Source organism: Nuphar pumila, chromosome 2 (genome assembly GCF_984573655.1).
Source record: "Nuphar pumila chromosome 2, dmNupPumi1.hap1.1, whole genome shotgun sequence".
Lineage (NCBI taxonomy): Eukaryota > Viridiplantae > Streptophyta > Magnoliopsida > Nymphaeales > Nymphaeaceae > Nuphar > Nuphar pumila.
This window is the reverse complement of record NC_143250.1, coordinates 146,046,949-146,062,080: the sequence shown is the minus strand read 5'-3', so window position 1 is coordinate 146,062,080 and position 15,132 is coordinate 146,046,949. Positions and strand designations below refer to the sequence as shown.

General features: G+C 40.1%; 1 protein-coding gene across 1 annotated transcript; it reads left to right on the top strand.

Annotated features, from left to right (window-relative positions):
• The first annotated feature begins 9,181 nt into the window (after positions 1-9,181).
• LOC149847512 (putative 12-oxophytodienoate reductase 11) lies at positions 9,182-14,898 on the top strand. Its single transcript, XM_089997068.1, has 5 exons — positions 9,182-9,624; positions 11,529-11,669; positions 11,830-11,960; positions 12,861-13,028; positions 13,686-14,898. Exons 1-5 carry the CDS (start codon positions 9,323-9,325, stop codon positions 14,279-14,281), a joined length of 1,338 nt encoding a protein of 445 aa, XP_089853194.1. The 5' UTR covers positions 9,182-9,322; the 3' UTR covers positions 14,282-14,898.
• Positions 14,899-15,132: the final 234 nt, after the last annotated feature.

The following is a 15,132-nucleotide window of genomic DNA, read 5'->3' as shown; positions in this document are numbered from 1 at the left end:
ATCCGAGTCCATGCTGGTCCGGACCTGGGTCTTAATCGAGTCTTATTATTTATCACTATACCCATACCCTATAGGGTTTGGTTCGGGTCGGGTCAGGGTAAACCCGATCCATTGACACCCCTAATAGAGATGTAGCCCAGGGTGAGCTGACCGAGCAATACCGGGTAGGCATGTGGTACAGCAGCCCCCCCTTTTAAATAAGAGAGCAGATCAGGTGCAATATGATTTCACACTTTTGATGTGCTGCTGCACCTGGTCACCCTTCAAATGCTATTGCGCCCCACAGCAGATCACTAAGTGGCTTTCCCTGGTTGGGTAGAATGCAACCATTTTCAAGGTCAAGTGATTGAAGTTCAGCACTTTGGTGCATCCTTCACGTCTAATTTGAAATACTGTTTTCTTGGTAATTGTGAATCAGGGTCGGGTGCAATCGCATTGCACAAATTTTGTGCATTAAGCACCTGATCACTAGGGGTGTCAATCGGGCCGGGTTGGCGGGTCGTGTCGGCAGGTTGGCGGGTCAGCATACCTCAACACGAACCCGACCCGTTTATTAAACGGGTCGGCTGTGGCAAACACGAACCCGACCCATTTATTAAACGGGTAACCCGACACGACCCGGTTAACCCGTTTAATAAACGAGTTGGGTCGGGTAAACAGGTTGGCGGGTTAGCGGGCAGGTTGGTGGGTCGGGTTCGGGTAAACAGGTTGACCTGCCCGCCTAACCCGTTTATTAAACGGGTCAGCTGGGTTGGCATACCCCTAACACGAACCCGACCCGTTTAATAAACGGGTTAGGCGGGTCAACCCATTTATTAAATGGGTTAGTTTAAGCCAAACCCGAACCCGCCTAAGAGGCGGGTTGGCGGGTCGTGTCATGTTTTGCCACCCCTACTGATCGCCCTCCCACGAGAGGGTGGTGTATGTTCCCCGTGGAACACGAGGCCGCGTGTTCGGGGGTTCGAATGAGTGCCATGTTCGCACTCATTCGTCAGTTTGGGTGTGTACGAAAGAATATTGCGGATCCCAAGATATTCCTCCGTACATAACTCCCGAATGAGTGCCAACGTGGCACTCATTCGGACCCGCAAACACGCGGCCCCGTGTTCGCGGGGGGAACATACAACCTGCTCGCCCCTCCCACAGGCTTTGGGCTCCTCAACTAACAGGCCTGTCCCCAAAGTGCTTAACGCACAAATATTTGTACAATCATATTGCACCTGATATTTTCAAGTAATTGATGCCCTGTGGATCTTGGAGAGAATGATGGGATGTAAACGGATCGATTCAGGTCGGATATGATCAAAACTAGATTCGACTAATCGTATATTAGCTAAATATAATCACATTTGGATAAGATTCAGACTTGGACAGTGAAAAGCTCACAAAATCATGGTTTTTCATATGTAATAAGAGTCTGATATCCCTCAGATTCCATAGTAAGAAATCAAAACCATATCCGCATTTGATTATAATATATGGTTTTGGGTTACAAAATCCGGCCAAACAGGGTCAAATTCAATATAATATCGAATAAAATAAGATCCATTGACATCGACCGAAAAAATTTGTGGGACCCATCTAGAACGTAAGCAATACAGTCAGTGATTTTGATGCCGTTAATCGCATGGATGAATGACATCAAAGGTACACCTGATAGATTACTGTGAGGGTATCCCTGACCCGATCTGCTCTCTGAACTATGTGCAGGCATTTTTCACTTCATGATTTTAGAAATGTATGGATTTTCGTCATTCTGATGTTTATTTTTAAATATTTAGCATTTGTTGTGTGCACTGGTGCACACGTTCGTGCATTGCAATTTGCAAGTGCACGTTACTAGTATTAATGAAGGGTGTCAATGGGTTCCGGATCCGACCCATACCAAACCGTACAATGCCAGGGTTTGGTGATAAATAAGAAATTTGGGTCTGATTAATATATGGAGCCAGGCCTGATTCGAGTTCTGACTAAGATCGGTAAATTTTCAATATAGAAAAGATCAAAATATTATTTTACCGAGTATGGTGCGAGTCTGATTCATATAATCCTTATAAGATCCGAGTATGATTTCTCTCATGGTGAATTCGATTAGACCGGAGTCTGAACTGGGTACCTTAATCTCAAATCGGGTCCGAGTCTGGTTCTACCCGAGTACGATCGAAACCTGACCCGTTGACATCCCTACTATTAATAAATGCTCATATGTTGTAGAACAGGGATCAGGTCTAATGTGATTCCACAGGAAAACGTGTCACACATTTTTACTGTCAACACGTGTTGGATTTAGACCATGGATCAGAAATGTTGCACGTGATTTGGGCAATGAGGGTTAGAAATGTTGTCCAATGGCATGCATTGTAGGGCCCACCAACACGTGCAGACAATAAGGTGGGGCCCTTCTGTAGAGAAAGGTTCAGATCAAGGGTATCCCTGACAGTATCACTGTCAAGGGCCATGAACGGCATCCAACGGTGGTGGTTATGGTTCAAATGGACGGCATCTAGAACACAAAGGTTGACTGAGAACAAGAGGTAAAACTAGGGGTGGCAAAACCTGACACGACCCGCCAACCCGCCTCTTAGGAGGGTTCGGGTTTGGAAAAAATGAACCCGTGTAATAAACGGGTTGACCCGCCTAACCCGTTTATTAAACGGGTCGGGTTCGTGTTAGGGGTATGCCAACCCGGCTGACCCGTTTAATAAATGGGTTAGGCGGGTGGGTCAACCCGCCAACCCGTCTGCCCGACCCGCAAACCTGAGAACCCGTTTACCCGACCCAACCCATTTATTAAATAGGTTGGTGGGTCGTGTCGGGTACTTACCCGTTTATTAAACGGGCCGGGTTCGTGTTTGCCATAGCCAACCCGTTTAATAAACGGGTCGGGTTGAGGTATGCTGACCCGCCAACCCGACACGATTACCACCCCAAGGTAAAACCATGGTCGTTGCACCTGATACATGCTTTTAAGGGATCAGAAAATAGAAACGTGTTATTCATTGCCACTATGACAAACCCCATGTGGTAATACTTAGCACTAGAAGCTAACCGCATGCAGTTTTTGAATTATATATATATATATATATATATATAATAGAGAGAGAGAGAGACCCAAAAGTTCTTTTATTTGGGGTGACCCAAACAAAAAAATGTTGAGTATCAAGCTAGGCGAGCCAAATCAGGAATAAGATATTTCATTTTTTATGGAAGTTCTAATTTTTTTTTAGGTATGTTTGGAGCAGCCAGGTAAGGGCTCTAATGGAAGTTTCAAATTCTTGGAGAAACTCACGCCCCTGGTCCTAAGGTAAGTCCGTTTTTCTCTCTCTCTATATATATTATAATTAAAATATGTAAATAAGTCAAATATGTGAACCGGTATATATGCATTAACACTACAAGAAAATTGTTAATTAGGGACAAAAATTTACGATGGATTTTTTTCGTCGTAAATTTGTGACAGATTATCTAGAGAAAACTATTTGTCGCTAACATTCGAATGATTTGTGGAATTAGCAATGAAAAAAATTCTGTCATGAATTCATCGCGGATTAACGACGAATTAACGATGAAAAAACTTTCATCGCTAATCCGCGACGAATTAGCGACGACAATTTTTTGTCGCTAATTCTCAATACAAGAAAAATATTTTAGTGACGGATTTAGTGAAAGATTTTTTTTCGTCGTTAATCCGTCGCTAATTAACGACGGAAAAAATCTCTCACTAAATTCGTCGCTAATTTTTTATTTAAACCGACCCATCTAAAGCGCGAAATTTTTCCTCTCTCTCCGTTCGAAATTTAAACCGACCTCACTGCCGCTCGATTTAAATCGACTTCTTCGTGGAATGGGCGACGAAGTTCGAACAACTTCTTCGTGGAGGGCACAAAGCAGTTTGTTGCGGCTAGGTTGATGCCATCGTCGATGAGGTCATTGACGCTACAAAGGTTCTTTCGGTGGTCATTTTCTCGTCCGTCATCGGTGAAGCATATCAAGGCATCCCTGGAGTGGCAGGGGAAAGGGAAGCAGAAGCGAAAGGGCTGATATTGGAGGACGGCGACGAGGCAGAGCGGTCGTTGGACAAAAGTTTCACAGAGGACGACAGGGCTGATTTTAGAGGACGGCGATGCCGGAGAGCACATCGGTTCTGTGCAGAGCATGTCGGAGAGCACGCCGGTTTGCTCGAGTCTAAGACCCTGTGCAACGCCTGTCGGGTGCGATACAAGTCCGGCCTATTGATGTCAGAATACCGCCTGACAGGGAGCATTTTTTTTTTTTTAAATTTAGCGACGGATAATGTCCATTGCAAAACCAAATTTGTGCTTATTTAGCAACGGACTAGCGACAGATCATGACCGTCGCTAATCTGTCGCAAATTAGCGACAGAAGTAACGAAAAATAAGTTTTGTCGTTAATTCGCGACCAAAAATTTGTGATAGACGATATCCATTGTTAATCCGTCGCTAAACAATTTAGCGATGGATTAATGATGGATATCGTCCGTCGCTAATCCACAATTTTCTTGTAGTGTAAGCTTTTCGTAGGTTTTTTTTCCCTAAAATTTTACTGTACAAATGTGATCTAGACTCATGGTTTTATAGAAACGGATTCTTGGATCATTTTATTACGATGCATAAAAAAGATCTTTTAAGACTTGAAAATCAATGACTCAGAATTTTCATAAATATACAATTATAAAAAATCATATTTTTTGATCCGATTATGATGATTCAATAGTCAATTCCAAACAAATGAACTACACAGAATGCATCTGAAGGGCTACATTTGCAAAAAAACTATGAAACTCTTGGTTCATACCAGTTTATATATTTTGCTAGTTTACATATTCCAGTTTCTCATATATATATATATATATATATATATATATATATATATATATATATATATATATATATATATATATATATATATATATATATATATATATATATATATATAAAGAGAGAGAAAGAGAGAATCATCCCTCTCTTAGGTAGTCTCTTACTCATGATCGATGAAAGGTGTTCAACCAGGGTTAAGCTACAACTTATTTGAAAATATCTCTCTTAAACAGTGGTGCTAATCTAGGTTAAGCCTGTGTTAGTACTCATAGGGCTAAGAAGTAAAACCCTAAGTGTATGCACAGTAATTTAGTCATAACATGCATCATTTAAGAAGAAAATTTAAATAAAAAATTAAAGTTAAAGTCAATCATGCATGAAAAATCCACAGTTGTGCATTGGTAAGTACATGCATTATTTACTTGCTCATGCATAAAATTTATTATTTATTTTTAAAATTTATTCTTGTTATAAAATTATGATGTTATGTATATTTGAAATGAATATTTTTTTGAATTAATGTGTTAATTCATTCAAGTATGTTTCATGTATATTGGTGTTAGTTTACCTGTGTTGGGTTAGTACTTTCTATTGAGACTCAATGAGTCTAACCTCAAAATTTAAATGAAGGTATCAAGTGAGGATGCCTAACGATGGCAGGATGTGGCATTGGGTCAAGAGCGAATCTTTTTCATTTTTTGAGGATTTGTGTTGGAATTGATACTAAGTTTAACTCTGATGTTATTTTCAACTTATGAGACTAAATTAAATTATTCATGTGATTAATAAATTTAATTTAATTCGGTGTATGGTTTAATAGATGTGTAACCCACTCAATTTCTTTAACTGATTTTGGTCGTAAATGATTTTTTTATTAATATTTTTAAAATGTGTTAAACTTTTGATTTTTGAGTTAAAATTTTGGGACGTTATATGATGGAGTGATTGTAAAGGTCAAACAAGCATATACAAGGTCATGACTACTAAAGACCTTTTTTTTAACATTTTTTTTGTCGTTGATCGCACACTCAATTAGAGGCGAACATTGATCTAACCTACTTATCCGATGATGGGTCGTTCGACATTACCCCCTTATATATGCATAAATATTGAGTACTAATGAAGCTAAGAAACTAATGAGTAGAAATCACTATTTTCTTCAAAAATTTCTAATATTTTGTAGATCAAATGTTACTAATGTGATTTAAGTAATTTGTTTAGTAAAAAATTTGTTTTGAGTCATGTGATTATGAAAAGTAATTAGGTTTTTAAAGGGGTACACAAATCAGTAACATGCCAAAATTTCATAATTCAAAAGATCACATTTTTTTACATGAGAAAAGCATGATATGAGGCTTGATCCTTAGCAAACAAACCATGTTGAACACATCTATGTGGTTTGATTGAGTCGATACAACTTGCAACTATGATTTCTAGTTCATTAGTTTCTTACCATCATTAGTAGTAAATATTTTCCCCTATATATATATACTAGAATATGTTAATTGAAAATATCTAAAATAAATTATGAACTAGGTATTTTCAACACTTTTTGCAAATCCATCCCTGAAGTTGCATGCATTCAACGTAGTACATTTGGTAGGAATCGATCGTTAGATCATGTATTTTTGATAAAAAAATGTGATTTTTAGAAGTTTAAATATTTACAAAAAATTTAAGCCATTGTTCTTTAAGCCTTAAAAGATCCTTCTTATGCATTATAATTGGATGAACAAAGAGTCTATTTTTATAAACCAAGCATCTAGATCAACACTGAAATATAAAGCTCATGAAAATCTTGATTCATACTTTACTTAACACACACATATATATATATATATATATATATATATATATATATATATATATATATATATATATATATATATATATATATATATATATATATATATATATATATTACCACCATAGCTTATAGTGGTATACACTTGATTTACATAATTAGATCTAAGCCCGAAAAGGTAAATCTAATTGTTGAATCATGTTTAGCTTACTCTATTTAGTATTGTCATGTGTTACAATTGACTCAAATATGACATTTTATGCTGTTTTTAAATCATCTTTATTTTCATGAATTATGAGTATCACCGTTTCAAAAATAGAATCTTATGGTGTATTAAACTGTTTTTTTTTAAAAGTCAAGCTGGGGTTAGGCAGACCTCCACCGGTTACACAACATACCATTGGGTTTTGAACTTGCAACATCCCAACACATGTTGATGTTCACTAACAGCCCTTACCAAACAAACAGAGCCCCCCTCCCCTCTTGGTCTATGATGTATTAAACATGATAAAACCTTTTAACATATTAAATAAATTATGCTAAATACATTGGTTAGATTTTACCATTTGGCGGCTAGATCTATGCAAACAAGAGTGTCCACAGCCATACGGTGTCATGAAGACCACCGTATTTTTTTTTTGTGAGAATATACCATGGTTGTGTAATATCGTTGTTATGGTGGCACATGATTAATAGCCGTTGGACCAAGAAAGATCCAACGGCAGTTGTGACTTTCTCATCAAGTTGGCCAGCATAGGAACTTGATAATGACGATAAGGGCCGGCTCGTAAAATGGGAGAAGCCCAAGGTGGACAAATGTTTTTTTTTTTGAAAGGCAAGCTGGGTTTAGGCAGACCCCGACCCGTTATTATTCAATTGTATCACTGGGGTTTTGAACTTGCAACATCCCACCACACACAGACGTGCACTGTGACAGCTCCTACCAACCACGCAGAGCCCCTGTTGGTAAGGTGGACAAATGGTGTGTCCAGCTGTCTGCCTTTAATAATTTTGTCATCCACTATTTTTCTGTCTTTTGCCTCCATGAGACGTGGTCCTGTGTTCAGGCCGGACACTTTTATAAGTGTTCTGCTCAAACCACTGGATCTGCTCCCCATAGATGGTGCTCTAACAACCATTCAAATCCCAGTTGAACATTCTGCCCAGAAGACTGGATCTGCTTCTCATATCAGATGCTATAACAACCAATCAAATGGCACGGTCTATCGGCTCCCCTTAATTGTGCAGAACACTCGTATACATATTCTGCCCAGAGCATCAGATCTACTTCCCCATAGTAGGTGCTCTACCAATCACTAACAACCAATCAAACGACGTTGTCTATTATTGGCTCCACCTAATTGTGCACAACACTGACTACCCTTCTTTTCATATGAGGTGCCCCCCAGCTGGCCAGAAATTAATGACCCTAAATTTATGTCACTGAGATTCTTCAATTTACCCTCGTGTCGTGTCCCTTTGAATACTATTCATAATAAAAAAATTGCACAAAAATGATGTGTCATGTGTCCCTGTGACATAGCCCTAAACAAGGGTATCTTAGAGCAAAAATCCTTTCAAAAGAAGCAACAAATCTGTCTTGTTTCTATTTGAAGCAGCAATCTGAACAAGGGAAAATTTTAGGAGATTGTGAATCTGCAAATGAGCTTAGAACAAGATTGGAAGGATGAGCATGCACACACTACTCACATTAATTAGTTGGGAACTTGCTAGTTGCTCCATCTTCTCTAGCACCTCTAGCTCTTTTTTGAAAATGAATTCACCCGATAACAAGCCATTTTAGGATTGATATGGTGGTACTGAATCATTAAGACTCATGATGGTACACACTTGATCAAGACTAGATTTTTGAGTACGGATTGGGTTCAAACACGGGTCTACCACAAGAGAAACCATACCTGGATTCGATAACAACTACATGAACCACACTCGGACCATACCCACTCAAATAATATTTTTTATCATTTTTACATTGAAAAATTAATTACAGGTCTTCATTTGAAACTCAGGTCGGGTACTGGTCCTGGTATAAAATTTCCCAAACTATACCGGGGTTCATGTATTAATCTGACCTTCAGGTCTGGACCCAGGTCTTCTTATTTGTCACCATATCCGAACTTTATATATAGGGTTAATTTGGTCTGGATCAGGTCCCAGTAAACCAGACCCGTTGACACGAGAGCAGATCATGTCAAAAGCTGGGTGAGATTGCTAATCTCACCCCGGGTTGACAACTACAAACTCCACCCCCTCTGTGGGTCCCACTTGTAGGGGTGTGTGGGTTTGAAGTTATGAGAGAGAGAGATTGGCCAGAGCCATATCACCATGTACCATCGTGTTCTCTTTGGGCAGTAAAAAAACAAGCACACTAACGCGTGAAAAATATTCAATCAATGTGTATCTGCGTTGGCTTCTCTTGTGCCATCCAAAATATCTAAAAATACCCTCAAATGTGGTAGCAACATTAAAAAATGAAGGAGCGATATGGTAGTTATTTAAGCACCTCGAGTGACCATTTAGGTAGACTGTGAGCTATAAAACGTGTCCAAGCCCCCTCTTTCTTTGCATCAAGTATTTGTAAAGAAAAGGAAGAGTCGTTGAGAAAAGGAGAGAGAGAGAGAGAGAGAGAGAGAGAGAGAGAGAGAGAGAGAGAGCGGCCATGGCTACACCAGCTGCACCATCACAACCCCTCTTGACTCCACCAGCTGCACCATCAGAACCCCTCTTGACTCCACACCAGACGGGAAAATTCTCAGAGAGAGAGGGAGCGAAAATAGTTTCCCCAGCTGCACCATCACAACCCCTCTTGATTCCATCAGCTGCACCATCAGAACCCCTCTTGACTCCACACCAGAAGGGAAAATTCTCAGAGAGAGAGGGAGAGAAAATGGTTTCCCCAGTGGCACCATCACAACCACTCTCCACTCCACACCAGATGGGAAAATTCTCACTCTCTCACAGGTCAGTTTCGTAATTTTGACACTGTTTTTTTGGTTATCTTTTGCTTGCACTTGTAGCTTTGGATGCTCATCTTCAGAGCCATACCTGTGTTTTATGGGGCCTGAGGCAGAGGAAAAAAATAGGCCCCCTATTAATAGTAAGAGTTTGGGGGCAGCGCCTCCGATTTTTTTTAAAGAATCAAAATAACAATAAAATTTGCATTCAACCTTTTCTAAACAAATGGGGAGCTCCGGCCTTAAAAATGGGCCCCTAAATTTTTTTTGGGCCCAGGGGCCCAAGCCTCATTGGCCTCTTGACAGGTCCGGCTCTGCTCATCTTTAATGTAAGACTCCACAACGAGCCGAGATAGGCTCAGGCTCCACTCGTTTAATTTCGGATCAAACTCATCTGAAAATTTTAGTGGGCAGGGCTTGAACAATAATTTAGGCTCGTTTAAGTTCTGCTCAAACTCATCTGAAAAATTTAATGAGCCGAGTTTGAACAGTGATGTAGGATCAACATAACTGAACGAGCCAAGCTTGAACAAGCAGTCGAGCTCAGTGAAGCTCGATTCATATGGGTATGTCATGCCTTTTAATAAATGTATTATTTCAATTCATAAGAATAAATTAAAACAAGTTCTTACGCTAATGGGTAAGACGAGCTTTCACGTGAGGGATCTGGGATCGAATCCTAGCATGTCTTTATCTATTACAAAACCTTTTTTTTTAAATAAAAATGATCAGCTCTAGCCGATCACATACACGTGTTTTTCAAGATCAGCGTTAATTATTTCGAGCCGAGCTTGATCAGGGAGCCAGCTCCTGCTTGAGCCGATCAAGTACATGTGTTTTTCAAGATCGGTGTGATTTCGAGCCGAGCTTGAACATATACTTTTTGAGGAGCTGAGCTCAAACCTCGGCTCGGACCCAACTCGTGTTTAGCCTTACTTTTATTCTACTTAAAATGGACCAAGACTTTTTATTTTAAACACCACAATGGAATTTTCTGATTAGAACAAACCAAATTTCGCTGGTGGATGGTCGTGTCTTCAACCTGGAGTTTTATCTTGCAGAAAGACGGGGGCTCATTAAGTGATCCGGTTCTCGATGAGGGTTCTTTCATCATAAAAAAAAAACAAATCCAACAAGGAGTTTTCTCACTCAAGCGAGCCAGTTAGGAAAATATTACCAGGGAGTGGGAGTTAAAACATTTTAAGCTTTTAACAACAAAACCATAATGAGATTTTTCCATTTTGGGGCTACGCCAACACAAAACCCTTCTGTCACCGGCCGTACATTGATAAGCTTCCGATTAGTTAAACCTTTGAAGTCACCCCTTGCCCACGAGAGCAGATCAAGTCATCTGCCAAATAACTTTAAGAAAGTGATTTAGCATCCTCACCGTGCACAAATTGCATAAATCCACGGGCTCTCAGTGGGGTGAATCAATGGACGGTGAGGATGTCAAATCACCTTCTTAAAATGATTTGCCGGATCACCTGTGACCACGGGATGGTCACTGTGGGTTTCTCACTCGTAACATCCTGTCAACTTGGTGACATTGATAAGCAGCTAATAAGGACCCTCTTTGTGGGCAATGAGAGAGAAAACTTTCCATTTCCTGGCAGCACCATTATCTTAGGTTTGCTTAATATGTGAAAAAAATCGTTTCACGTGAAAACTGGCTATTTTGTGTTTTTTTTTTTTGTTTTCTGAATCCAGTATTACCACATGTATTTTGTATTCGGATACAACCTTACCTCCTTGGATCTGATTCTAATCCAGTTTGGAATTCGGATTCAGATCCAGCCCACATCCGACCCTTTTGCACTCCTACTCGTAGGCACTGATTCATATTTTTATAGTTTCTTTTGCAATGGCTGAATATGCAAAGAAATGACATATACATATTATGAATTTCAGGGTGGTATTGGCACCATTGTCCAGGGTAAGGTCCTACGGGCATGTGCCCCAGCCTCATGCAATCTTGTACTACTCCCAAAGAACCACTAAGGGTGGCCTTCTAATAACTGAAGCCACATGCACCTCAGAGACTGCCGTAGGGTAGAAGCTTTTTCAACTCATTGTTGCTCCTCTTTTTTGCTTACCTTGTTTTGATTCTCTTCAGATTTCTAGCGCTGAATAATGATGCTATGATGGTCATTCACTGGATTGATTGTTAACTAATTTCCTTAAATCATCAAACACTTGGTGTTCATTGAAGATACCCAGACACACCTGGAATTTGGACAAAAGAGCAAGTGGAGGCATGGAAGCCAATTGTTAATGCTGTTCATGAGAAGGGTGGTGTATTTTTCTGCCAGCTTTGGCATGTTGGAAGAGTTGCTGGTGTTGGTATGGCCTTAAGTTCTTCCCCTCTTCCTCTGTCTGCATGTGTGCCTGCGCGCGGGCGTGCACATTATGTACTTAAGCACAATGGGCAACTTGGGGTGGACATCGGGCCGGGCGGGCTGGCCCGATTCTTCCTGTGTGTGTGTGCACGTGCACATTATGTACTTGAGCACAATGGGAAACTTTGGGTGGACATCGGGCAGATTGGGGCCCAGCAGGCCCGACACTTCTTGAGGCCTGAGCCTAGCCCAACCATGTTGCAATCGGGCCCGGATTGGGCTGGGCCCTTTAAGCCCGACACAATTAGTCTGGCTTGTGGGGCCCTATGCATTTTGCACATGGGCCTGGCCCGATTAGGGCCGGATATATAATTGCGCTGGGACCGACCGGACTTTATTCAGGCCTAGGCAGAAAAGTGCAGCCTCAGCCCCACCGGATTGAGACTGGGTACCCAAAGCCCGATGTGTTCTGGCTCCTGCAAAGTCAATTCAGCCATGTTCTGAAATGAAATCACATTCTTGGTCCGGCTTAAACCCACATGAAATGACCTGATAGTTTCCTTGTGTTTCCAATATTAAGCCTAGAGTTACTGGAAGCTTCTACATAGGTGGGAAGCATGCTTTCCGGAATCTAGATTGGGAAGTATGATACTTCTTGCTAAGAAGGCTTGATGCTTTTCTTATACTCTTCACATATTTTGTTCATGTGTTTATATGTTTGCTCGTGCTTCTTTTTTCATGTTTTTTATGTGTTTTCTGCTTCCGCCACCAGTATCATTTCATTCTTCCACTTATTAGTCTGACAACCTTGATTAAACCAATTGCTCCAAGCTTTTCATGAATATATTTTGCTTTTATTGCCCTTTCAAAGTTCAGACTTCTGCAAAATGCTTATTGCTTACAGGATACCCGCCTAATGGGCAACCTCCAATCTCGTCTACCGACAAGCAATTGAAACACACTAACCCACTGGATGAGGAAGAGTATTCTCCACCTCGTCGGCTAAAGACAGAAGAAATTCCTGAAGTTGTTAATGAGTTCAGGCTTGCTGCCATGAATGCTGTTGAGGCTGGTAAGTCTCCTAAGGCATGCTTTCTGATTTTTGACCTTTTACTGTTTCTCCTTTCTGTTAATGCTGTTGAAAGAGACGCTATACAATGCCAAGATTGAGCTCCAAAATTTATCCAAGCACAATAGAAAGAAAGGCAAATTACTGCATTATAATCCACTAACTGCAAATGTACACTGTATTTTTATGAGCTATAAGCAATCCACTGTTTGATTTGTTGTAAATGTCACAAATGTATATTTGATAATATATTTGTGTGGACCCAGTTGCGAACCAACCAGCACCATCCGATCAAAAGATTGGACGGTTCTTCTCCTCCCCCCCCCCCCCCCTCCGCGCTATCGTATCCAAAAGTTATTTTTATGAAATCAAACGCCCCAATGTGTTTTGGCATAGTGGGATGGGACCTAGGCCGCTAGGCAGGTGGTTTATGTTCAATTAAATCCCATGTGTGTCACCCCTTGCGCAAGCCAAACATGGTGACTCCACGGAGTTTTATGCCTTATGGGTGTTTTCTCCATGTAAATATTAAAAAAAGACATGCGATCATCCACTTTCTGTTTGCAGGAATGATTGTCCATGTGAGTCTCTCTCTCTCTCTCCACACATGTGTGTGTGAAGAAATGTGAACTGATCATAAATCAAATAAATACATTGCAGGCTTTGATGGAGTTGAGATCCATAGTGCCAATGGTTACTTGCCGGAACAGTTCATGAAAGACAGCATCAATGACCGGACAGATGAGTATGGAGGCAGTCTTGAGAACCGTTGCCGTTTTATACTGGAAATAGTTGAAGCAGTTTGCCAAGAAATTGGAGCAGATAGAGTTGGCATAAGGCTTTCACCTTTTGGAGATTTTGCAGATTCTGCTGATTCGGATCCAGAAGCTCTTGGGCTTTACATGATTGAAGCATTGAACAAGTACCAAATTCTCTACGTGCATGTACTGGAACCAAGGATGTTCAATCTTGAAGAGATAAAGAAAACTCCTTACAGTTTGCTTCCTTTGAGGAAAGCCTTCAGAGGGACTTTCATTGTTGCTGGAGGGTACAATAAAGAAGAAGGTAACAGAGCAGTTGCTGAAGGGGATACAGATTTAGTTGCCTTTGGTAGATATTTCTTGGCGAACCCAGACTTGCCCAAGAGGTTTGAGCTTGATGCACCTCTCAATAAATACAACAGATCAACCTTCTACACATCAGACCCAGTTATTGGGTATACTGATTATCCATTCCTAGACTCAATTCAAGCCTAAGACTCCATACTGTGTACTGATCAAATAAAGTTCCATTGGAGGATGGTCAACCCGCTTCTATGTTAAGAATTAGTAGCATGATCCTTCTGGCATAATCCTTGCTACCACTTCCTATGGATTTCTTTCACCTTTCAATCTAAAATTAAAGTGTTTGGTTCTCTGTGTGCCAGTCCTACAGATATGACTGGGCTCTAGAATGCTGTATGCACAACAGTAGTCTATGCATCTCAAGAGAGCTGATCAAGTATTGTGAGACGTGAGTTTCTGATCCAGGGGTACAACCCAGGTTAAAGAGATCTATTTGGATTCAATTTAGTTTGAGTTTTTTATTTAGGATTGAATCTTTTAATGTAATGGATTCATCTCAGATCCAAAATAAACCTAGGGTTTATCATGTTTTCTTATAAATATTGTAGGGGATTTCTGAGTTAGAGTTGATGGATTGAATATTGTTGTTTTCTTTGAATTTTATGCAGTTTTTTCTTATTTTCCTCCTTTCTTTTGGTTTTCGTATGTAGTAGAGAGTTTCTCACGAATCGAATCTTTCTGTTCGCATCAGTTTCTCATGAAATGGAGGAAAAGCTTTTAGTGGCCAATGAAAGTTTTGTTTCTTAGAAGATGAGAGAAATGTTGTGCTCTATTTTTTATTTTCTTGTTGTTGACGTTTATATATTAACGAGTAGCAGAAGTTTTTTCCTTGCCCATTACATGAAATAGCTTCCTGTATTTTGTTGCAGAATGTTTGTGGTATTGAAATCTGATAAATATGTTCAAAGTCACAAAGATACGTGAGTTGAAATTTTTTTTTTTTCGAAAAAATAGATACGATAACTTGGGGTTTTTAAAACTTT

What these genes read in the sequence shown, in the direction of transcription:
- LOC149847512 (XM_089997068.1), top strand. Translation starts at nt 9,323, where the DNA reads ATGGCTACACCAGCTGCACCATCACAACCCCTCTTGACTCCACCAGCT. An exon ending in ACCTCAGAGACTGCCGTAGG is followed by an intron (nt 11,670 to 11,829) that starts GTAGAAGCTTTT and finishes TGTTCATTGAAG; the next exon opens with ATACCCAGACACACCTGGAA. An exon ending in CATGAATGCTGTTGAGGCTG is followed by an intron (nt 13,029 to 13,685) that starts GTAAGTCTCCTA and finishes AATACATTGCAG; the next exon opens with GCTTTGATGGAGTTGAGATC.